General features: G+C 37.9%; 1 protein-coding gene across 5 annotated transcripts in view; it reads right to left on the reverse strand.

Annotated features, from left to right (window-relative positions):
• Positions 1-24,697, reverse strand: part of ATP8A1 (ATPase phospholipid transporting 8A1) — a 226,199-nt gene that overhangs the window by 31,925 nt on the left and 169,577 nt on the right. For all 5 annotated transcript variants that reach the window (XM_061164668.1, XM_061164664.1, XM_061164663.1 and 2 more), the window contains 8 exons: positions 20,461-20,644; positions 20,260-20,370; positions 13,760-13,834; positions 13,533-13,655; positions 10,142-10,220; positions 4,216-4,277; positions 1,946-2,002; positions 954-1,061 (listed from right to left, as the gene is read on the reverse strand). In XM_061164668.1, coding sequence (XP_061020651.1) covers positions 954-1,061; positions 1,946-2,002; positions 4,216-4,277; positions 10,142-10,220; positions 13,533-13,655; positions 13,760-13,834; positions 20,260-20,370; positions 20,461-20,644 — 799 coding nt within the window. The remainder of the gene's footprint in view (positions 1-953; positions 1,062-1,945; positions 2,003-4,215; positions 4,278-10,141; positions 10,221-13,532; positions 13,656-13,759; positions 13,835-20,259; positions 20,371-20,460; positions 20,645-24,697) is intronic.

Genomic DNA, 24,697 nt, shown 5'->3' on the forward strand with positions numbered 1-24,697 from the left:
CTCTCTCTAATAAATTTAGCCACAAATTTTTTTTAATGTGCCTGCATTCTGCTAATTTATAAAAAGCAGGATGCTGTCAGATAAAATTTCATGAAAATGATCTATAAACCAGACTGTCAAAAGTGAGAGGTACTCAGGCAGTACTTAGGGAAACAAATAATGGAAACCCCTGGAAAGGTTTCCTGTGACTGCGGGAAAACAATGTACTGTAACGGGGCTCACGTTACCTCGATTTGCAAGTTACTGTGAGGTCACAGGAAATCCTGAAATGTTTTCCACATTTTCTTTTATACATTTTATGTCAAATTTCCTGCAATTGAAATAATACACTCTCCTACTGCTGGAATCCCTTCTGCACGAAAGGAGATCTTATGACACTCCCCCACGAACACCTCATAACTCAATTCCTACCAGTGTAACGAGAAAGTGACAGATGGAATTGAAAGTGGACCGTGATAAGGCTAAAATGTCAGAGAGCCTAACTCTTTCAAAATGAAAACCAAACTGATGTCATTAAGACAACTCTAAAAGTGCATTTAATACTGGACAGTAGCCTTTTTCTTTAGAATGAAAGATAACAGAAGAAATGACAGACTGTCCCAAGACATAAACTCACCATTTCCCCAAATCTCTTATTCAAAAAGCATGTGTGGATTGATGGTCTAATTTTAAAATGGCATCTTCTGTATGGATGGTCTTAACAGGATTCAAGCTCCTGACAACCATATTTTATTATCCCAGCAATGCTTATGAAAGGGTAAGTCAGATTTAAGTAAAATGTCCAAGTTTAAAATATTCTCTCAATTTTTATCACTCACAACTGTGGGGTTTAAAAATAGCTTTTTAAATTGGTGAATACTGTTTTAATATAAACCCAAGCCAAGCAATTCAGGCTCATGAATGAATGCCAATTTTTATGGCTTGCCACATTATCTGTTATTAGGGTACATTACCTCTCCTGACATATCAGGGGCCATCGGAACGGCAGGCCACAGAGATGAGTAGATTCCAAAAAACACCACCCAGAGAGCGATGCTGCCCCAGATGGCTATGTGGCTGAACTGTGGAGGGAGGGAATCTGTGTCAGAGACTTGCAGGTGCATAGAGGACTCACACACTGATGAAGATGTCACACAGTTCCTGATTTGTTTTTTTACTGTATCCATAAGTGTTATCTATGGCAATTATTAACTAAATATTTGCACATTTTAACTGGATCTTGCATGAAATACATCTCTTCTATGACGATATACCTGTGGTACGCTCCTTTCCCACCTCCTTTGGTGGGTCTCACCTTTCACTCTCACCAGTTTTATCTGCTACCATCTTTAAGCCTCCCTAGTTTTTGTCTGTAAGCTCTGACTGGAAGATGCTGAGACACTTGTGTGAATACTAATCTCTGTGCTAAGGACTGTAAAATCCAAATTTCTTGTGCCCACCTTTTCCTCGAACATCTAACTTTCTTTTTGCTTACTGTGTCTCTTTACCTGGACGTGAATATACTTCAACACTAATGTATCTAACATGGAACTTCTCTTATTCAGGCTGGAGATCTGCAAATGTCTGAGGACAAATCTTTCACTAATATTAAGTGGTCTTCAGAATCACTTTTAATGGGTTTTCTGCAGTCGTGTGACATCCTCTACCATGAAAAGATTCCTAGTCAATAGGTTTGAAGGCCTCCCACTTTCAGGCATATTTACAATGTACAACCATATATTAAGGGCTCTGAGAAGTCTGGTGGTACATACACTTCCGTAAGTTTTTACTCAGTGTTTCCAAACTGGAGTCCCCTGTTTTCCTCCCTCCAGTCCTGAACCCCCATAGAACCACCTGTGGAACTAGCGTAAAGGGACACTTAAAGTTATAATGAGAAACAACAAACATTAATGATAATGCATAAATAAAAGTGATATTCCTTGGTTGTGACTAAAGATCCTCTTACCCAGGTCCAATATGATGTCTCCAATCCAGCTTTCAAGCACACAGTTATCACCACAAACTAGAACAGAAGGGAAACGTTATTTTACTTCACAAATATGACAGTTCATAAAACAGGCTGGTAGATTACTCACAGCTGGACTTGTACGTCCAACCAGCAAAGAAATGAGTGACTTAGTTGATGGCTGAACATTACGACTGTGACCGGCTGGAACTGCCATGGACAGCCTTACCTTCCTGCCTCTCTCCCCTGCCTCCTCCTCCTCATCCCTGACAGTCCAGCCACAAGCCTTCCGCGCACGGGCCTGCCTACTTCTCGTAAAATTCAGGAATAGTGATGGAGAATCGTCTAAGGTCTACAGTCATCTTTGGTTCCTAAGATTGTTTTAAATTTATTTTACATCATCTGTAATAAAAGACTTCATTTTCTAAATTTTAAAGATGAATTATAAAAGTAATATAACTGGCTATTTAGAAATCTGGACACTTATTCTGTAACTTGACTTATTAGAGACTCGGCAGAGTAGAACGTAGGAGCGTGTCACATCTCCATGCTGTATACATCTGTTGTTACAAGTGCCCATGCTGCTGATTCTAAAGCAGGGGACCCAGATTTCATGGACTGCCCTGTGTTTTCCATAGGATAGCATCACGTTTAAATGGAGTCAGACCACATTGCCCTGGAGTCAGACCGCGTGTGCTCAAGATGCCTCGTTTATTAGCTGTTCCGACGAGGAACAAGGCAATTACATGAGCTCTCTGTCTCATCTCCATCTGTAAACTGGGATCTGATAAAACTTAACGCTTTATAGGCAAAACACCAAGAATGGTGCTTGGCAGTGCCGCATTATCTATGATTATCTATTTGTGATAAAACAACACACGATCCTGCTTGTAGACGCGGGAGGTCGGGGCACCGCCAACAGCTTGCCGGGATGGACGGTGGTGCTTGCCTAGCACTGGTGACTGGGAGTGCTTAAGCGCACAGTCCTACTTTTGCTTACTGTAGGGTTTATACACAGTATTAGATGCTGCCCGCTGGGTCATAACGTCAGGATAAAGCGAAGCACTTGGGCTTTCTCAGCAGGATAGCTAATAGAAATTCAGGATAAAAAGCTGTAGAAATAAGACCTTTACTAAAATTTAAATACTTAGACTACATAAAAGATTCCAAAATAAGAGATTTTGACACAAAATGAAGGAAATCCTCCCTATTAAGACTTGGATACTTTAAAATGTCTCTCAGAGACATCCAATGACATCTACTGGTTTATATCTAAACTTAGTCCATCAAGTATTGTTTGTTTTGCACTTGTTGTATGAGAACAAACCACTAGGCTCCCAAATGTGTTTTTCCCTTTTTTTTTTTCTTTTACTACTTGAGTGGGTTGATGTCAATGGAAAGGAGAGCCTGGATTTGCCAAAACCTTTACCTCTCTGTTACTCAGTAGTCTTAACTTCCTATTAATCAGTTATTTAAACATCACATTATAGTTTTCCACCAACTGAATCAGCCGTATCAATGGCCGCTTAATATTCAGGACAGCATAGAGTCCCCACCTGTGAAGCCTTGGAGGGGGACACAGGAGAGAGAAGGACACTGGCTGGAGAATTCAGAGGTGAAGGTTGGAGGGAGCATCTTTTGGAGACTGACTGTGTGACCTTCTGCATTAGTACCCCTGTGAAGCTTTTGACTTTAGATGAAAAAACGGTTTTAAAACATTTTTTTGGCTCTTGAATGGCAGGGTGGGGCTCACACTCATCTATGCATCCCTCACAAGCGTTTACACAGGGATTTCATGCAGTGGAGTCCATGTCTTGCGTGGCTTAAATATCTCGAAAAAATGGAGATTTTTAATTTTTTTTGCATTTTATTTTTAATGCGACTCTAGATTAATTACTGGTTAAACACCCAAGTATAGTATGGTAGTATTTGCCATGAGTTTAGGAAAGCAAGGAAGTATGAACAAGGGCAATAAAATAAACCTGAGGAAAAAGGGACAAGGGAGACAAAAAGGGAAAGTGAGGCAATAAGAGTGAAGAAGGAATACTGAAAATAAGAACAACCAAAGACCTATACAGTGAACCTAAATGACATCTTTATAACCTAATATAAAATAATCTCTTAGCAGTCAAAACATCTCATCTCATTTTTAAAGGGATGTGCGAACAACCCTTAAATACAGAAATGCACACATTTAAATTTGAAAATAAAATGAGCTCTATGAAGTAATTCAATTTCATATGCAAACGAGGCAAATGTCCCCCACTCACTGTGTAAACAAAGTTTCCCAACAGCAGATAATCAGACGTCTTCCCATTTTCAAATACAGTGCCTACATGAAAAGAAGAGAGGTTTGTTGGGAAAGGAAATAAATTCAGAATCCATTCAAACATTAATCAATCTAGGAGTGTTGAACAAAAGAGGGGAACCAGGGGTCACACAATGGAGCCAAAAATGAGGCAAATGGAACAAAACATGGTATGAAGTATCATAAAGTTGCCTAACATGGGTCACAGATGAAAATCTAATTTCCAAAAAAATAGAAAATCTAATTTCCAACAGCCAACGTGAAGAAGGAAACTAGACTTGTTAACCAATTCTCAGGGTTCGTGAGACTGAAAAAAAAATCATTACAAGTAGAGCTTAGTGCTATGGGCAGTGAGACAGGAGAAGGCATTCTGAACCCCTAATAAAGAACTCTGTTAACAATAGGAGAGAGTTTTAGGGAGATTTCTTATTATCTTTCAATAAACTTGTTGTCATTGGACGAAAAGGGATTCAAAAAAGCAACTGACAGAGGTCTGGGGAGCCCCAGTGTAATCCCAGGCATAAGGCTCTTTGAGGGTTATGTCTGGCTGAATTTAGGGGTACGTCTAAAAGTGTTTTGTTATTCCAGCAAGGACTAACAAACATGGCTTCAGATGAAGGGAACAGTACTAACTATCAAAAATCACTATTGCTGGTTACAAAAAATCAAATGAAAATGAACAAACCACAATATTTAATCATTTGGTAACACCGAAAAATTTAAAACCCAAGATATGTGTCATACAGTACTCTATTTACGCACATATTTGATAATGTGTATTCAAAGCCTAACGTATAAGGACAAAGTACGTTAGATAAATTATGAGAGATGGGGAGTGTGGTGCTGGTAGGAAGAAAAAGAGATGGGCCGGGTGAGCTCTGGAGATACAGACCGGCGAGGTTTTGTGACCAGCTGTGTCATCTTGGGTTGTCTACAATCAATCTCCACAGAATTCAGTTTCTTCACTTAAAAGACTGAGCGAAACTACCTACCCTAGAGGGACTTTGAGGTTAAAATGAGCTAAATATAAGGCACCCAGCCATGTGTAATTGTGTGACCTACCGCTTCTCCACATTTTTCAGATCAAAGTAGCCAGAAAGACTGCTTAATGCACAGTCCAGAGACCTATGAGACTACCTTTCGCTATGGGGTATTCCATGATTGAGGACATAGGATCTGACGTGCTAACATGTCTTGTGGGTTTGTTGTGGGCAAACCTAAATGCCTGCAACAAATCTGCGAACTTCTATAGAATCATATTAGTAAACTCAGGTCTACAAAATAACTGAAAGTATCTTCAGGTCAGTTCAGTTTAGTTGCTCCGTCCTGTCCTACTCTTTGCGACCCCATGAACTGCAGCATGCCAGGCCTCCCTGTCCATCACCAACTCCCAGAGTTTACTCAAACTCCTGTCCATTGAGTTGGTGATGCCATCCAACTATCTCATCCTCTGTCGTCCCCTTCTTCTTCCGCCTTCAATCTTTCCCAGCATTAGGGTCTTTTCCAACGAGTCAGTTCTTCACATCAGGCAGCCAAAGTATTGGAGTTTCAGCTTTAGCATCAGTCCTTCCAATGAATATTTAGGACTGATTTCCTTTAGGATGGACTGGTTTGATCTCCCTGCAGTCCAGGGGACTCTCAAGAGTCTTCTCCAATACCACAGTTCAAAAGCATCAATTCTTTGGCGCTCAGCTTTCTTTACAGTCCAACTCTCACATCCATACGTGACTACTGGAAAAAACCGTAGGTTTGACTAGATATCCTGGACTTCCATGCTTCTGCTATGTGGCCTATTGGTTAGGTTCCTTAATCAATACAAAAAAGCTATAAAAAATAGTTGTCATTGGGTCCAATAAATCTTATAGTCATTGCTGGTTTGTCATAAGAAAGTTGTAGATAAATTTCAAATAGAATCAGGAAAAAAGTTAAAAGCCTGTTGTTGGGTTTATCCAGTTTGGTATTTGGATGATTTAGGTAGATTACTTGTGCTAATATTTTGTGCTAATATGCTTTGGACTAAAACTCTTAAAAATGATTAAGAATCCCCCAAAGCTTTTGCTTATGTGGTTTTATATCAATTAATACTTACCAAATTAAAAATTAAGACACACATTTTAAAAACATGCACTGATTTATCTAAACATGATAATAAACTGAATATATATAATATAAGCAAATATTATATATATTTGATAACTACTCTGCCAAGAAAAATTAGTGAGAAAACTCATTGTTTTACATTTTTATAATTTCTTATTACATTTTTACAATTTTGGGCTTAATAGAACTGGATTCTCATATTGTTTTGGTTGACATGAAAGTGAAAGTGAAGTCACTCAGTTGGGTCTGACTCTTTGAGACCCCATAGACTGTAGCCTACCAGGCTCCTCCATCCATGGAATTTTCCAGGCAAGAGTACTAGAGTGGGGTGCCATTTCCTTCTCCAGGGGATCTTCCCTTCCCAGGGATTGAACCCGGGTCTTCCGCATTGTAGGCAGACACTTTACCATCTGAGCCACCAGGGAAGTCCTCACATATGAGGGAAACCCAATTGCACAGAGAGATGGAGTTATAAAGGAGAGAAGTATTTGATAGCCTTTTCTAGTAACTGTGACTATTCCTTGATACTACTTAAAAACTCAAGTCATTTCTTAAAGACGTGGAGATAGTTTCCTAAAGGTTAGTTGCAGTGGACTCTGAAACTGTTCTGCTGGTGAACACGCTGAGCACATTGTAGAGCTAGTAGAGATACACTGTTGCACACACAAAACTTACATAATGCTCTAAACCCATGTTACAATAAAAAATACTCCTAACATCCCCTGGAGGAGGGCATGGCAACCCACTCCCGTACTCTTGCCTGAAGAATCCCATGGACAGAGAAGCCTGGTGGCCTACAGTCCATAGGGTCACAAAGAGTCAGACATGACTAAGGCGACTTAACACACAACCGTAAAAAAAAATTCATTGGAAAAATTCATTCTGAATGGATCTTTTACTTATGCACAATTCTGTGACCTCATGGATGTAGCTGGTTCAGCTGATAACTCCAACAACCCCTCAGACACTATAGTGGATAAAGCCGCTGCTTGCTGACCTGTGGCTGAAGTACTTTATGCATACTTCCCATTTTGTCACGCAGAATATTAGTTAAGATGTGTATCAAGTTTCAGGATGCAATAAAAGTATTAGGTTTACAGCGTCTTCAAGGGTATTCTTAAGGGAAACATTTTTTTTTTTTTTAATGTGGGTGCGTGGTAGTGAAGAATATAATGATTTCCAGTACAGTTGTTCCAGTGTTTGTGTCAAGGTACCGCACGAAAAAGACAAGTAATGTCTCGATAATATAAAAAATTTGAAACTATGAAATTTTGACCTCATTCATGGACCTCAAAAGGTCTTGAGTATTCTCAGGTGTCTATAGACCATACTTTTGAGAAACACTGAAGCAAGTGAATGAATGTTTAGCCATATATTATACAACTATTTCTATCTCTTCTGTATCTCATCCTTTCAAAAGCTAAAGAAAACAAAAACTTCTTATTTAAAAACAAAAAAAGGGCAAAAAAAAGTAGAATGTTGAAGCATAATTTATGCTCTATGTCATTTATCTCTTGAAAAGAGGAAGCACACGTTCTCTGGACTTGGCTAGATTTGGGGTCCCCAGGCAGCACCCCTTGTGAATTGCTTCTGCTGAGGCTGGAGGGCCTGGCAGCTCCCCAGACAAATGCAGAGCGAATCCTGGGCTGGAGTTAGTTGGGGCTCCTTTCAAGCCTCTCCTTCCTAAAGTGTTTTGAATTGGCAAGGTGTTTGGGATGCTGTCTGCTTTGTGCTACTTTAAAAATTTTCTTTTTAATTTAGAGTACTAAAATAGCTTCAATGATGGACATTCCTAGTTTTTCATGCCTACATTGATTTTGCATTAGGAAAATAAACTACCTAGAAAACTTACTTAAGTCTTATATTGTACCCTGGATTTCAACACCCCATGGCCTCCCAAAGCAGAAGCAATCCAAATGTCCATCAGTGAGTGAATGAATAAACAAAATGTGGTCTATCCATACAGTGAAATATTATTCACCCATAAAAAGGAATGAAGTCAGTCCTGATTTATGCCACAATAAGGATCAGTTAAATTCTTGTATCATGATTCTATTTTTATGAAATGCCCAGAACAGGCAAATCCACAGAGACAAAAATCAGTGGCTGCCAGGGGCTGGGGGAGAGGGATGGAAAAATGAGGAGTGACTGCTCCTGCATAAGGGGTGATGAAAATGTTCTGGCATCAGAGAGTGGGGACATTGGCACAGTTCTGTGATTACACTAGAAACCACTGAGTCGTCTAGGATAAAAAGAGTGAATTTTATGGTGTGTAAAATTTTATCTAAAAAATGCTATTATGATTCTCCTGGCCCACTGGGTCAATATTTTATATTTAATTAGATCTTACCACAGCTATTTCCAGGGTCTGGTAATGAGAATCGATTCACTTTGTACTGGCGGAGCAATGAAAGTAGGAAGGAGATGAAACTCTCCAACCAGCACACGAAGCTACTGTCTTCTCCGTGATACGCACTCCCCCGCTCACGCCACAGGTTCTCATGAAGGCATCTGTGATGCATGGGGGGCCTACAGAGAGCGAGGCTCTGATGGGGCATCACGAAAACAGCGAACTTGACAGACAGTGCCCTGCCCTTCTGGAGCTTTGGTTCTAACAGAGGGGAATGGTAATTTAAAAAAAAAAGCAGATATATCACACCCACTAGGCAAGCACCAAGAAGATCCAAGAGCATGGGGAGACAGGGTCGGGGTTGCAGGGTCTTGGACGCAGGGCGATCGGGAGTGGGGTGGGAGGACAGGGCAGCCGGGACCCCTGGTGAAGACGGGCAGAGCGGGTGAACGGCCCGTGGGCTGGAGCGCGGTGAGAGCGGGAGCTGGCTGGGGTGGCCCTGGTGGGCGGAAGGAGAGTCAGGCGGGGTTGGCCAAGCCTGGGGCCGTGGATTTGGTTCTAAACGTGATTGCGTCGGTGGGGTTCTGGGGAGGGAGGCACCTGGTCTGACTGATGTTTTATGAGGATGCCTCTGGCAGCTTGGAGAGGAGGCTGTCGGTGGGAAAGGAGAACCGGCCCTGCATCTTATGGGCCAGGGCTAACTCAGGCTGCAAGGACAGCTGGTACCTCTGACGGATGTGCAGACCTCGGGTGGCATGTGGGTCATGTCTGAGGTACGTCTGTGAGCTGAATGTTCAGCCACCTTCCTCAGGTTCCCAGGGCAAGGTCTGCTCCGGACAGAGCAACACCAGCCTAAGCATCCAGGGACCTCTTCTCTAAAGTGACTACTTAATCATTTTTATGTGTATAGGAAATTCACCATGATCCCATCTCTCAAAACTGACACAATAACATCGCCCCCTCAAAACAAGCAGAGATGAAAGCTTACACTCCAAGACGAACATAAAAACATACTGAAAATCTCATTTAAAGCTGCAGCTCAAGTACTTGAAAATACGAGCATGTCTGATTAGGTTCAGTATAAAGAGCTGATTCAAGTCTCACAGGTACAATAAATAGACTACATAAAATATCAGTACTATTGTCTTCTAACCATACATCAACAGAGGGGAAAAAAAAGCCTAAAATTTCACTCCCTGCAAGTTTGAAAACCATGAGAAGTAGAGAAGAAAGGCTTTGCATATATTAAATCACTTTGCTCCCAAAGGAATAGTAAAAATCTTTAAAGTGTGTACAACTTTTAGATGCATGTATTTTACGCTAAGGAAAACATATCATAAAATGAAACATCGCTATCATTTTTAACATATATTGACAATGAATTATTTTTCTAAAAAAGTAAAAGTCACCTCTTAGCATTCATATCCTTCCTACTTACCATATTGAAGGGCTTTTAGTGGAAACCAAAACAGAATAACTGAGTGGAAGAGGCCATTTAAACAATGAACCCAGAAAACCTGAGGGAGAACAAAAATCCATGAGAACCATTTGCGATAAACTAGCTCTGTGAACTCTGACCTTTCTTTTTATCTGTGAGCTAGATTCACAAACCGTGTTTCTGTCGGGCCACCACTGTGAATTAATAGAACTGACAGACACTTTCTGCCTCTTAGACCTTCATGGGTCATTTATTTATTTTTATGTTTCTCTAAATGTTTTTTCAGCTTCACTGAAATTTTTTCTACTTTCTAAAAACCAAGGATTAAAAGTTTAAATTTCTGCCTGAAGAAGAAAATAAAATTTAAAACTACTGTTAAATCATGAAATTCTTCAAGTGGGACTATTTTCATAATTCCAGATGAATAGACTTTTGAAAATTTTAATTTAATTTTTGAAAATTGTAATTTGGTGAGATCCCTACTTTTTCTTTTCCATGTGCAATAAAAGTGCAAACTTTTAAATGGTAAGGATATAGTGCATTCTCTTTTTCCACACACACCCACACATCCACAGGCACAACACTAAAAATAACAAGTGTAACATTTACACTGCATAGTTCCTCAAAGCAAAGCCTTTTTACCAGGACTGAAGTTATAAAAGACTTTCACAATTTAAAAAAAAACACCTGTCAACATCAAACTTCATACAATTATAATATCATTAATAGTAATTGCTTTCTCATCTATTGTATTTTATTAACAAGAAAGCAAGCATCACTGGTCTTTTCTTTGTAACATGGATGTAAAAGATTAAGTTATAGAAAAACTGTTTAGAACTCTTAACGGCCCTTTGAAGGGTTGCAGTTTTGTCATTCAGAAGTGCTTTTTGCAAACAAAACGTATGCTAAATAAAACTGGCATGTATTAAAATAGTTTTAAGCTGTTCAAACAACAGAAATTAAGTTGCCTGCCTCCCAAAATTTTCCACTGTGATCTCAGCCTCTTTTGTTAGCTCACTCAGCCACACTGGATTGTATGATCCAATTTACGCTCCAATACATTACACATCTGAACTTATGTTACTCATTAACCTTTGTCTCTTCTCCTCACTATGTCATTACCGCAAGTTTTTATTTGACAGAAAGCACAGGTGGGTGCAAGAAAAATTAGTTCTACTTTTCCATTTTCCTGACCGATACTTATTGTCACATGTTAATCCTTTGACCCCTGTCAGGACCTCAGCACCTCCGACCCTTTTTACCATAACAAACGTAATCGTCGTCATTCAGGGCAACAATGCTCCTACACTGGGGACCTGGAGCAACTGCTGTGTACACAACCGTGCATTCTGTAACCATTTGTTCCTGAATTTTAAAATGTTTATATGGGATTTATTCAAACAATTTTCACTGAAATCATTAGAAAAAAACCCATAAACCCTATAAAAATTACTGGCAGCTTGTGTATCTATAAATATTTAAATGAATACAGAAGTTGTATACTCTCTTTGGATTGATATGGTGACTTTTCTAAATGCCAGGGCTTTGCAGAGTATGAGATACTTTGTATACAAGAACAGCAAAAAATACAAGGAAGGCTGTTCTCATGTTAAAACTATATATGACCAGTTACTCTTTCTCACTGGCCACAAAACCTTCCAAGTTGCCATATACAAAGGGTACAAAAGGATGTGACTTTCTAGGAATGGTTTTGGGTAATCCTGTGAGGATCAGTTTATAAGCAACAGGAGTAAGGTCAAGGCAGTGGCTGGGAAGCTAACTCTCAAGAGACACCATGGAGCCTCAGCAGTGGGAGATGGGGACATGTGGCTGAGTTTGATGTCACTCTGGGCTGGTGAGAGTTATTGTTAGCCTGCCAGAAAGCCTGGAACCTTCCTAGCTCTCAGATTACATTTTCAAGGAAACAAGAGCTCATGGTCCATTGTATCTGCCCCGATTGTGGCTTTCTGTCACTTGAAAATACTCACCATAGGTAATGAAAACCTTTTAGCAAGGCAGTGGAATTTAATACAAATTGGACACCAAAGGTAAATTTTTAAAAAAGCAAAAAATAAGACATTAAGAAATTAAAGCATAGACATTGCATATTATAAATAGCAACAGTTTTAAATGACCACTAAAATACTTTATAGACCCAGTGGGTTCTATAAAAACCCACTTGTTCTCCCCTCTACAAAAAACCTTGTAGTTTTTTTTTTTTTTTAATTTAACCAAATTCAGTTATATCATCCCTCAAGTTGTACGCATTTGCACACCGGGACATGTATGCACAGTGCGTTCATGAATACCCTGTCTCAGAAGATGAATGACATCCTGGCAATAAACTTAACACCATCATTTACTGTGTGAGGTTAGAGGCGCTGACACACCTGTCTCACTCTATTCCCCTGGTATACTGAGGACAAATGTCATTTGACAGTTTTATGAAATAATAAAATTCAAAATATTCTACATTAATTTCCTAAATTCAAAACACCAAATCAAGGTTACATGTAATTATTGGTAACATAACATGCATAACATAACCAACATGTACTATATTAAATGAGAAAAAATTCTGTTAAGGTGTATTTGATACTTTTATTATAGTTTTAAAATTACATCTACCTTGACTGTTACAAAACTTAAAAAAAACAAAAAAACAACAACAAAACTCCTCAGGTACACTGGATAGAAACCTGAATTACTAACAAACACTAGTGGAAACACTTTAGAATACATAATTGCAGGAAAGTGAACTACGAAGGAAATAGATATTTTTGTTCCTGCGATGAAGAAATACCGTGGATCACACAGATGACAAAAGCCCATGGCTTGCTATATAGGCTATAAACCCGGAATATTATTTTAGATAGAATGTTGGATATTTTATCTTATATTAAGTTTTATGGCTTAATAATGATTGTAAACAATGATTACTATTGGTAAATGAGTTATCTACCAGAGACAATATTTTTAATGCTTAATACAATCTAGTATTCCAATGAAGACAAAGTTATTTCATAAAACAGAAAACGAGTAAAGACCAATCTGTCATCCCTCACCACTTGTGTGTGTAAAGACAGCCCGTGTCTGTCCCGGATGACTGACCTCTGAGGAGAGTGAGCATTTCCCCACAAAACTGCAAAAAAAAGTCAGAGGGCCACCCGCTCAGACTGCCAGGCCCACCTGACTGCTTTCTGCCAACCTCCAGTGAACTGTGGTTACAGTTTAAGTTCACAGCAAAACCAAACACCTTCCCAGGTCACATCAGAGCTTTAAGCAAGCCTGGCCTGCCACGCTCAGGACCCCGGAGGTTCCCTGGCTTCAGAAGACCGATGCCCCAAGCAACTGAGCGGTGAAGCAAGTCCTGCCAGGCACTGGTTCCTACCTTGGTGTTGAAGTCCAGGGCGTTCTGAGATGTTTTGTATAATTCAGGATACTTCAACATATTCTCCTTTCTGCATGATCTCTCAAATATTCCCAGAGTTAAGGGTGGCATTGCTGTAAACATCTAAAGCGCACAAACTAGTCATCATACCAGGTAGCCAAACGCAGGGTGAACTTCTATCTCAAAGTATTCAATAGAACAGGAATAATTAAGAGGCCTAAACTTACCACATTATAAAGACCTATGCACCATCTCTCAAAGAGGATCTGTCCAGAAAAGCCATTCACGAAGGCAAACCAGATCTAGGAAGAAAACAGTCCAACCCTCCCAAATTAGAATGCTGAAACCATAAATTCAATGTTTAAAATCTGTTGTTACTCAACCAGTGCATAAGAGCTTCACTGACATGGTATTTTCATGATTCTCTTGAAAATGGCGTTTCTTTGCTTTACTTTTTAATTTGAAGGGATTCTTTCATAAGGTCTTTGCTATTTAGGTCAGGATTGGTTCCACTTGTTGAATCAAAAAAGAACCATACCAATATGCAATCATAGATTTAAAAAAAATTAGGTATAATCTTGTTTCCTAAAAGACACTTTAGAGAATATATTTTATGCCATTAAAATTTTAGACCTTTAATTCCCCTTTAAAATATCTATCTTCTGGTATTTATTTAAAGATTTTTTTAATCATAATTAAAAATTTTGTTTATTTAGAAAATAAAATAATTTCTTATACTAATACCATCACCATTTATTGTCTTCTGCTGTGGTTATATTCATGTAGCTCATTTATATACATTCAAAGATTTATCTTACTGGAAACCTATATGTAGCATCGTGTCCTGTTCCTTTTCTTCTTAACATTATATTATACATATTTTCTTAACTTGTTACATACCCTTTAAAATGATGTTAACAGAAATGGATATATATCCCCTACTATTTTGGATATTTAGCTTGCTTCTGGTTTTTCCTACTACACATAATTCAGAACTGAATATTCTTTCAGAAAACCTAAATTCATCAATTTCTTAGGATGAATTACTTTGAATAAAACATAGCTTAACTGAGGTAATATTGACATACAAAAATGACACACATTTAATGTATACAATTTGGTGAATTTGGACATATGCGTGAAACCATCACCTAACCAAGGTAACAGACATATCTCATCATCTCCCAAAATTTCCTCCTGTTCTTTTTTCTTTTTCCTTTTAGAATGAATTCTTAGATGAAGAATTAATGTGTCAGAGTATTTAACCTTTTTAAAAAACAGTTCTTGATAATTACAGCCATCAGAATGCAAAATTTGAATTTATAATATTAAAAATATTTTGTAACTTAAATTTATACTTTGATTAAAAACAAATCTTTACACACACACACACAAAAACCCCAATCTTTAACTAATAGAGTGACATGTTCTTATATATTTTGCAGTTTCTTAAAAGCAGAAAACTGAACTTTGCCTACAAAATTAAAGGTCAATAAAAAGAAACTTTCTCCAGCATATTTAAGACAAATGGAAAATTTAAGTGAATGTTAATAAATCAATAATCCCTATGTCATTTTTAAAAAAGCAGGACTAAAATGTAATTAAAAATCACATTGATCTGGAAGAGAAAAATGTCTGACCCAACATGACATAAACGCAAACACAAAGCCAAACTATCACAACAACAACCAAAAACCTGTTAGGGAACAGCAGTCTGGACGTGCTGGTTAAGTGAATTTTTGAACTGGAGTTGCACGGACTTTGCTACACTTCACGTTTCATTTAACCTCATTATGGAAGCATGAATTGCTACAAATTCACCATTTATCAATATGTACCCAGGCTGGCCTCACTATGAACAGTTTCTGTACCCACACTGATCTTTTTCCTTTTCATAGTGGAAAGGAATGACTGAGCATATATAAAAACCAATGTCAGCTTCATGAGATGGAAAAGAGAACAAAGTCGCAATAGCACATGAAAAATAAGTCCAGATTGTGTTAGGGTTGTAACACGCATTAACGACAACAAGAACAAAAGCACAGATATGGGAGGCAAATCTGAAATTCTCACTTGCTTGCCACATATATTTACAGAAAGGATTTGAACTTGTGCTCTCACCTAGAAGCCAGATCATTCATTGCTACTTGCAAAAGCACTTAGCATCTTCAAGGGAAGTTAAATTTATTCCTTGGAGACTTGGGGTGGTGCTGCAGACTTAAAACTTTTTTTTTTTGGAAAGCGTTAAGTAGACATAAATTGACAGGACAGACTTCAACGTGATCTATTGTGTTTTCACATTTTGGCCTTTTTGAGATGTGGATTATGTAAATACATATTTGTGATACTCTGGGTGACGGTAATGTTTTCCCTGTAGGTGACTGTGAAGCTCATTCAGATTTCTTATGCTATGATGGTAATATAAGGAATTTTTAAACATGAACTTTCAGCTGTGGCCTGAATAGTCTATAAAGATGCAGCCTAATCTTCGCTGGTCTGAAGAAAGCTGAAGCTGCATACTTAGCAAATTCCTTTAATGGACATGATTTGGCTCAAAGGTTAGTTATAAACGCATTTGCAAACATCAATACTGTATAATAGGGGACATTTATGTTAATAAATTTGTGTGTGAATAAACACTTGTAAATGTGAACGGTCTCCTGGCTTCTTTGTATGTAAATTTGGTGATTAAAACACCACAAGGAGCTTGAAATTGAGGAATCTAAATTTGAAATTTAGGAATCTAAGTCAATGGATATTTATATCCAGCTTCCAATTCAAAATAACTTGCAAATAAGCTAACACACTCGCAGTCCAAGTTTATTTTAAAATTCACTACGTATCTAACTGCTTTATGAGAACAATGCAGACATTTTTAAGTTGAAAGCTATCAAAGCACTTTTGCCTTTTTATTTTTCCTACTGAAAGGTATGTGAACATGTTTCTAAAAATTCTCTTCCTGTGCTTTAAAAAGTTAATATTTTAATTTCTTTTTAAAGGAGAAATGACTATAGTACCCACATCTTCATATAAATATTTTGGCACTGAAGTTTACATATTTTAAAGGAAAGAGAGATTTTTAACAGTGAAGACGTCTACCAGAAGGCTGATTTCAAGTTAGTCTGAGATTTGCAGTTCAAAGATACGTTAGAAATGCATCCCATACTAAATAAAACAACACCTAAATTACTATAAACACATAAAAGTCCCTCCCTTGACTCAACAAAACCATGGATGCAGAAAGAAAACATGAGTCCCTCTGGGGAGGTATCTAAATTATTTAAATTCACAGGAAATCCATACCTCAGCACAACTTGGTGGGAAAGTATCACCTCATTGACTTTAATCAAAGCTTCTGGAAATCAGAAACACTACACTGCCTTGGGATCTTACCGGAAAACCTGGATGTGACCAATTGTTTGAGAGAAAAGGTCTTATTTTGCTAGCAAGGAGTCAGACGTTTCAGAGAAACTAAAATCTCTTTAGCGAGTGCCAGTCATTCCAATGAACACCTAGAGTCGCTGCCGAGTGGCCAGCACAAGCAAGCGCTTTATACCGCCACCTGCCAAATCTGTTTTTATTTGTTTGGCCATAATTTATGGCAGTGCAGTAGCTAGACATTCCTGGCAGTTCAGCAACGGGAAAAGCAGTTTTTAGAGATAATCTATAAATCCCACAGTATTCCATCCTATTTCTTTATTAGCAAAGAAACTTCAGAGCTGCCTGTCCTGGTATTATTTTCTGACTTTCACGTCCCAGGAGAGGCGTGGCAGTTAAAGCTTCACAGGCATTTCCCTGATGGAGCATTTCTGCATGTTAAACAGCAGCTTACAAACAGTCAGTGAGTCCTCTGCTCCCACGCCCCACCAGCACAAAACCTGAAAGGGGAGATTCGAGACGGGCAGTTGTCCTCACCAGAGACATTCAATGACGTGCATTCTGTCTATTCACTCACAGTATTGACATGAGCCATTTAACATCTGCAGAACTTGTTTTAGCTGGCAAAAGTTGGGTATCTGGGAATTGATTTAAAAGGCCAATTCATTTCCAAGATAGTTGAATTATATGCAAAATACATTTCCATAAACTGCTAAAAGAAAAATAACTTAAGAATGAGATTTCCAGTAAAGTTTAGGACTGACTTCCTTTCCAATGTGTAAAGAATTTGATCAGTGTTAGCTATCTTTCAAAGAGGCTTTAAATTCAAAGCCAAGTGAAGTTTAGGGCTAATCAACCACAAATTGCATAACTCTGGATTTGAAACAGAGCATGCTGATTTAGTTTTTCATGTGAGTTTGATATATTTTATGTCTCCCATTAGTACATAATTTTGACCACTTCATTGTTGATTGTCAAATAATCTAGATTTAAAAAGTGGCAAGTTGAGTACCCATTTCATTTTACACAATGATATTTTTGCAAGCAGATTTATCGCTGCCAGTGGCTTTAAACACCCAGATACTTCAAGAATAGATGTAAATAAACTGTCTAAATTGGCATTCTTTCTAATGTCGATAAATGTTGAGGGATAAGAAAAAACCTAACTAGAAAAGTTAGGACTATAGAGGGGACTAGAACTGTGAATAATTTTATTAGAAAAGAATAAAAAATTTATACAAACAAAATATTTTGTATGATCTCATAAGCTATTTTGGAAGTGCATTTTGTTTCAAAACAGACTATTTCAGACCAAATTCGGCAGTAATGAACAATAACTAAATTCATAGATTATTCTGTTTACGTTTCCAAGTATTTAATTATAGTATTTCATTATTTTACCTAATGCGTTGCAATCTAATTACAGATTTTTAGCGACCAATAGATAAAACTGCCTGCACACTTTGAAACTGAAAAACCCAGGGATCGAACCTGGGTCTCCTGGATTGCAGGTGGATTCCTTACTGTCTGAACCACAAGGGAAGCCCTTAATTTTATTAATCTGACTCATAATAAGAACTATGCTCAGTCAACGTTTTGATAAGAAGATAAGCATTCTGACAGGCATAAAGAACAGCTGAAGCAAACATACAGCAGTTTCCAACTGACATCTCAGCAGGGGAAATGTAAAGTCTATGGGACTGTTTTGTTTACAGGGTTACTTTTGTGGCATAAAGTACGAGATAGGATTTTCAAATGGCACATGGGAAGGTTCTGCCTCTGCTGATGGATGTGGAGAAGCAGTCAGCTGAGCAGAAGGCAAGCTGGCATGAACAAACACGTGTAAGGGATCCCAGGGCAGACTTATGCAGGCGTAGGCAGGTCCTCGGACAGGGGTGGAAGATGGAGGGCTTTCTTAACAAGCTACGGAGCGCTCCTTGTCATGGTCCGTGAAGCTCCCAGAGGAGCAAGGAACTGGTAACACCTAGAGTTCAAGGATTACGAATACAGCTTCTGATGATAAGATGGTCTATTTTTTAAAAAAAATATAAAGAACTTACTTATCGCATCCTGAGTGTTGAGTTTACTTATTCACCTACTGGTGCTATGCTACCCAGAGGAATAGCCACTGGCCATGTGGTTCTTGAATACTTGAAATGTGATTAGTCCAAATTAAGATATGCTGTATGTGTAAAATACACACTAGACTGTGAACACTTAGTTATGAAGAAAAGAATGTGAAATATTGCTTTAATAATTTTTTATAGAGATTCCAAGCTGAAATAATAATATTGAATATATAGTTAAATGAAATATAATTTAAAATTAATTTGGGCTTTAATTTTTACTTGTTGTTGATGTGGGTCCCAGAAAATGTAAAATTGCACATGTGGTTTGCTTTATATTTCTATTGGCAAGTTTTTGGAGGGTAGAAACCTCGCGCGATTTAGTTACTGAACTAACCCTGGTGCCTGGCAGCCTGTAGAGACTGCAAGACATGTTTGCAGGATAAAATGCACCCTTTCAGAAATGATATTCCTGATCCACATTAAGTTCATAGGCCAAAAATGACGTTATATTTGCCACATGAAAAGGAATATAGAGATTTCTTGTGATCCAGACACAGTAGCCAAACCATTCTGTTAATTTTTAGACAAATTCCTCATTATCTGGACTCTTTGTTTCCTACCAAATTCAGGCACCAAAAACCCATCTGAAGAGCAAGGAATACTTCTGTCCAATTACATAGGCCTGAAACATGAGAAGAACTACTGGGTGACCAATACTAGCAAAACTACCTGTGTGTTTTTACTGATTAGATCCCTCAGTAGAGCTCACATCCTCAGTTTTATGTCCACTATTCCTTTCCTTTTTTAAAAAAAATTGTTTTTTATTGTATAATTGCTTCAGAATGTTGTGTTATTTTCTACTGTACAGCAAAGTGAATCAGCTCTATGTATATCCCCTCTTTTTTTTTGGACTTCCTTCCATTTTCCCTTTTCTCTTTAAACACAGTTTTCCTCATGTGCATCCCTAAACAATTTACTGTTTTCTCTCGTATGCTTTTGAACTTTATAAAAAAAATGCTATGTAGTTTGTAGTTTTTTAAAAAACTGAACACATTACTTTATTAGCAACTATCATTCAACATTTCTTACCAAAGCAACATAATGTGTTTAGCCAGAATTTCAACATTATTTCTCCACAGCTGACAAACTTTTTAACATATTCAGAAGTTAAGAAAGTGGGCCGATGAAGGATTAATTAAAATTATGAAGAAATGTCTTCCCCAAAAGGTTTCAAATATATGTGCGAATGACAAGGACTTTTAAACTTAGCTTGCAATTACCTCGATGATATAGAGGACTATATTCTTGTAGAAGCAATACAGGATACACTTGGAGACTCTGTTATAGTTCCAGGCGCCATGCACCATCAACAGATTCTTCAAATATTTGAACTAAAATAAGAATGGAAAGAAGTTAACATTTTCCTCTTCATAGTGGCAGCTGACAAGATGAACGGTGTGTTTGGCAGAAATGCTGCTTACCTGAGCTATCGAGTAGTCCGAGGAATTGGCTGCCTGAAGGCCCTCATTGCCGCTTATTCCTACCCCAACATGCGCTGTCTGTATCATACTAACGTCATTTGCTCCATCGCCAATGGCGAGTGTTATGACTTTCACTTGTTTCTTAACCATCTCAACAACTTCAGATTTTTGAAGAGGAGAAACCCTTAAATAAAAACAAATTATCACTTTTTTTCCTGGAAAAAGGAATTTTAAGTTGTCACTGTCTTGAAGGATAAAAGCAGCAGAAGAGCTAAATGAATAGCTAAATGAAGAATCACCATGGAAAAGTCTTACGTGTAAGTGTTTAAATCTCTGTTAGCCTGGTTTGCCACTTTAAGGGAAAAATAAAGTCACAGAAGCAAAACTCTCTAGGTGACAGATAGAAGCTACAATGCCTTGTTAAATATTAGTTTCCCAGAATGTGTGCATAAACTTGTTAAAAGATGACATCTGTGTTCAGAAATCCCATTATTTCCCAACAGATAATATCAGGATTTCTGATTCTTCACTTTTGAATGAGAAAGAAAGCCAGAAAGGCTGTTGAATGATAGTTCAAATACCAATTGTTCTACTATACCTTGAAAATAAAGGTTTTGAACCTCCATAAGCTGATCTTAGATGATTCTTATACATGTAAACAATTTAAATAAACAATAAGGAACTGGGTAACTTCCCCACCTGTTCTCAGACACCCGGGAGAGTCAACTAAAGTAAATACTAAGTGCTTGATTACATAGTTCATCTGCCTGTTTCTTTTCTAAAGCTACTGACAATGGCCAAGTAGAATCAAGCAACCTTTTACATAAAGGTGGGTCAGGAATAGAGAACTCCAGCATCCATACTAAAATTGTATAGTATTAATATTAACTTTGGAGCAACTTATCATAGACTTAAAACCCCACAACAATTACAGTTCAATGACAAAATATTTATTTGCATGATTAACTTAATCTAGTATCCATGCTATCTCAGTGATTAGACAGAAAGAAAGGAACACTGAATAGTGATCTGGCTCAGTAAACTATTAAGAGAGTAATGAACTACTGAGGAACAACTAATACAGACAATGGTAGTGAGCAAAAGAAATAACCCAAAGCTAAATTCTTTATCAAGGTTAAGTGCAGTAAATACCTGCTGGAACATCTGGTAAATCATTTATTAGCCTGCTTAGAAATGAAGATCATGACTCTGAGACTCAATACATCTTTGCACATTTTCCTGATTTTTTCCTTAGGAAAAATTCCTGGCAGTGGGTATTTTGCACAAATAAGCGCCTTCAGGCAGCCCAGATGTCCCTTCTTAAATGCTTTGGCCAAGAACAGATTCAGTCTTTATTTCAAGTTTGAGAATCATTGTGTTGGAGCGTGAGTTGCTTGCAGAGTGAACTGGTCTCTTCATCTCTGTATTACTTGTGCTGATCCAGGATAGGTACTCAATAAATGCTTGCTATATGAAAGAATTATTTTTAATTCTTTCTTTGAATTTCCTTTCCGAGTCTGGCAACAGTACAAAATGACACAACTGTGAATACCGTAAAGGAATGGATGAGTATCACGTCATTAATGGGCTTTTCCACTGTTAGCTCTCATTTTTCTTTGAAGCAATTTTCATTTCATTTTCACATATTATTTAATTTTTCTTAACAGGCTATTACAAATTGGTCAGCCCACTGGCTCTAGGCCAATGTTTCAAATATGAACTATAGCTGACATTTAGTAAATGTCAAAAAAGAATGCTCACCAAGAAGTGATCTAAAAAGCAAATGGGAAATGGGCATGAAAAGAGAGAAGCATTTGAAAACATTTGTCAAATTCCCTTTACAACTTAACAGGCTCACAATGCAAATACATTGTGAGGTCACACCATGGGATCAATGGAGCTGAGAAACACAGGTATTTTTTTTTTTTCCCATAAGCTGAATGTATAATAAAGGATAAATCTCTGCATGGTAATAGTAATAGTATTGCTAATAGTAATAGTATTGCTAATAGTAATAGTATTGCTAATAGTAATAGCTAATAGTAATGATTTAGAGAATCATCAGAAAAAAGCTGGACTAAACTTTGTTTTCTTTTCTTCATGACTATTACAACTAATCATTGCTTTCTCTGCTTGACATTACAATTTTTAATACCCCCAAATTAAAACTGGCTGAGGATTTTTACCAACATAGTGGATGGAATTCCAGCCAAGCTATTTAAAATCCTAAAAGATGATGCTGTGAAAGTGCTGCACTCAATATGCCAGCAAATTTGGAAAACTCAGCAGTGGCCACAGGATTGGAAAAGGTCAGTTTTCATTCCAATCCCAAAGAAAGGCAAACCAAAGAATGTTCAAACTACTGCACAATTGCACTCATTTCACATGCTAGCAAGGTAATGCTCGAAATCCTTCAAGCTAGACTTCAACAGTATGTGAGCCGAGAAATTCCAGATGTCAAGCTGGATTTAGAAATGGAAGAAGAACCAGAGATCAAATTGCCAATATACATTAGATCATAAACAAAGCAAGGGAATTTCAGAAAAACATCTACTTTTGCTTCATTGACTACGCTACAGCCTTTGATTGTGTGGATCACAACAAACTGTGGAAAATTCTTAAAGAGATGGGAGTATCGGACCACCTTACCTGTCTCCTGAGAAACCTGTATGCAGGCCAAGAAGCAACATTTAGAATGGCCATGGAACAACAGACTGGTTCAAAATTGGGAAAGGAGTATATCAAGGCTGTATATTGACACCTTGCTTATTTAACTTCTATGCAGAGTACATCAAGGGAAATATTGGGGTGGATGAATCACAAGCTGGAATTAAGATTGCTGGGAGAAATATCAACAAACTCAGATATGCAGGTGATACCACTCTAATGGCAGAAAGTGAAGAGGACTTAAAGAGCCTCTTAATGAGGGTGAAAGAGGAGAGTGAAAAAGCTGGCTTAAAACTCAACTTCCAAAAAACTAAGATCATGACATCTGGCCCCATCACTTCATGGCAAAAGAAGGGGAAAAATGGAAACAGTGACAGATTTTATTTTCTTGGCCTCCAAAATCACTGTGGATGGTGACTGCAGCCATGAAATTAAAAGACTCTTACTTCCTGGAAGGAAAGCTATGACAAACCTGGACAGCATATTAAAAAGAGACATCACTTTGCTGAGAAAGGTCTGCATTGGTTTTTCCAGGAGTTATATATGGATGTGAGAGTTAGACCACTAAGAAGGCTGAGTGTCAAAAAAATTGATACTTCCAAGTTTTGGTGTTGGAGAAGACTCTTGAGAGTCCCTTGAACAGCAAGGAGATCAAACTAGTCAATCCAAAAGGAAATCAATCCTGAATATTCATTGGAAGGACTGATGCCGAAGCTCCAATACTTTGGCCATCTGATGTGAAGAGCTGACTCATTGGAAAAGACCCTGATGCTGGGAAAGACTGATGGTGAGAGGAGGGGGTGATACAGGACGAGATGCTTGGATAGCACCAGTGACTCAATGGACATGAGTCGAAGCAAAATCTGGGATATAGTGAAGGACAGGGAAGCCTGGTGTGCTGCAGTCCACGGGATTGCAAAGAGTTGGACGCGGCTTAGAGACTGAACAAACAAATAAACAAGCATGGATATGACTAACTCAGGTCTTAAAACAGAGCATGAGTTCCCGAGGCAAGAACAATATCTGTTTTTCTTTAAGAAAAGGCAATGATGTAATGAGACAACCCAAATTTCACTGCAAGTAGCACAAGTAAGGATATCTGCTTCCATTATCAAGATAAAAGAGGACAACTGGAAGGACAATCCTTGGAAGAAGATTCAACAAACAGCAGAAGCTCTGGTATCTGATGGGTTTGAAACAGTAGTTGGTTGCTAAAGAAAGATGTCACGTTTAAGTAGAATTCATAAAACAAAATATGCATACCTTATAACATTTAACTCAGAATATAAACGTACAAGCTTGTGTGATATAAGGCAAAGAACTATTCTCTGCAAAGGAGTTTGTGTTTGAAATTCTGCATATTTTTCTTAGAAAAACCTGACTTTGGGGCACAATCCATGGCTTGTTTCATTAAGTGGAAACTACAATGTCATGATGCCATCCACCCCAGTTTATTGTTATCTTGTCCTCAGCAATGTTTTCCTGGCAACTCAAAAAGTCTTTCTAGAACATTATATTTGGTTTTCCTACCAACAATTTTGGCTAGACTATTTTTTGGTGGCTTATGAAA

This window comes from Dama dama, chromosome 17 (assembly GCF_033118175.1).
Source record: "Dama dama isolate Ldn47 chromosome 17, ASM3311817v1, whole genome shotgun sequence".
Taxonomy (NCBI): Eukaryota; Metazoa; Chordata; class Mammalia; order Artiodactyla; family Cervidae; genus Dama; species Dama dama.